The sequence below is a fragment of the Arachis duranensis genome, chromosome 3 (assembly GCF_000817695.3).
Source record: "Arachis duranensis cultivar V14167 chromosome 3, aradu.V14167.gnm2.J7QH, whole genome shotgun sequence".
Lineage (NCBI taxonomy): Eukaryota > Viridiplantae > Streptophyta > Magnoliopsida > Fabales > Fabaceae > Arachis > Arachis duranensis.
This window is the reverse complement of record NC_029774.3, coordinates 93,514,773-93,515,757: the sequence shown is the minus strand read 5'-3', so window position 1 is coordinate 93,515,757 and position 985 is coordinate 93,514,773. Positions and strand designations below refer to the sequence as shown.

The 985-nt window shown below is 21.4% G+C and overlaps 1 protein-coding gene across 1 annotated transcript in view; it reads right to left on the bottom strand.

Annotated features, from left to right (window-relative positions):
• LOC107479767 (long chain acyl-CoA synthetase 5) overlaps positions 1–985 on the bottom strand; it is an 8,523-nt gene continuing 7,538 nt past the window's right edge. Inside the window, exon 19 of the mRNA XM_052258369.1 lies at positions 1–79. Within this exon, the coding sequence (XP_052114329.1) occupies positions 29–79 (51 nt within the window). The 3' untranslated portion in view covers positions 1–28. The remainder of the gene's footprint in view (positions 80–985) is intronic.

Here is a 985-nt window from a genome sequence, read left to right as displayed (position 1 = left end):
CATGAAGGTAGCTCCAAGTAGTAATATCTTACGCACTGGTTTTGTTGTTTATTGACTTGTACATTTCGTCAATATTATTCTGTGCACAAAAATAAATAAATCGCAGTCAGTGCACAGATTTGTATCCACAAAAAATGGAAGAGAAGAAATCCAAAAGAATAATGTAGTCCAAGGCTGAAAGTCCTACTACATATACCCTGTTATTTCTACATCTATATATATACCAGCAATTATGTTATGCATTTATCAAAATCAATCATTAATATAAAATATATATTAAAATATAAATACACAGTAAAAATAAGTTAAATCATACATTTATATACAAATATATTAGTGACTGATTTTAATGTATAAAAAATATTTTTGATATACTAAATATGCTTATATAATAGAGAAGCAAATTATGCTTATACATAAGACGAAACTTTAACATAATTTTTGGGAAGACAAAAATTTATATCAGATACAAAATAATTGTCTAAATAATTTTGATATACACTCTATTTAAAATAACTTCGTCTAACCTTATTTAAAATATTATTACAAAATTTGGGTTATTTTTCAAAATCTCATTGCAAATAATTAAAACCAAATTTGTCATTAAATTTAACTTTTTGAACTTTTAAAAATTGTATTTCATTTTTTTATAAATTATTAGAGTTATTATAATAATTATTGAGTATTTGAGTGTCTTTGTTTAGTAAAACAGTTTCAATAAAAAACTCATAAATAATAAAATAATATTAAGTTAAGTAGATAAGAAAAGATTTACAGATTTAAAAATTAAAAAAGTTTATGAAATTTTGGAAGGTTTTGTATTTGTTTAATTGAGTGTTTTAATCAGTCAAAATTTAAGAAGTCTAATTATTTAAGTCCATCTTATCTATTAATTTAATATATTGTATATTATTATAATTGAGTATGAATTTGAACCTAAATACTCGAGTTAGAGAATAAAAAATATTAACTAATTGAACAACCA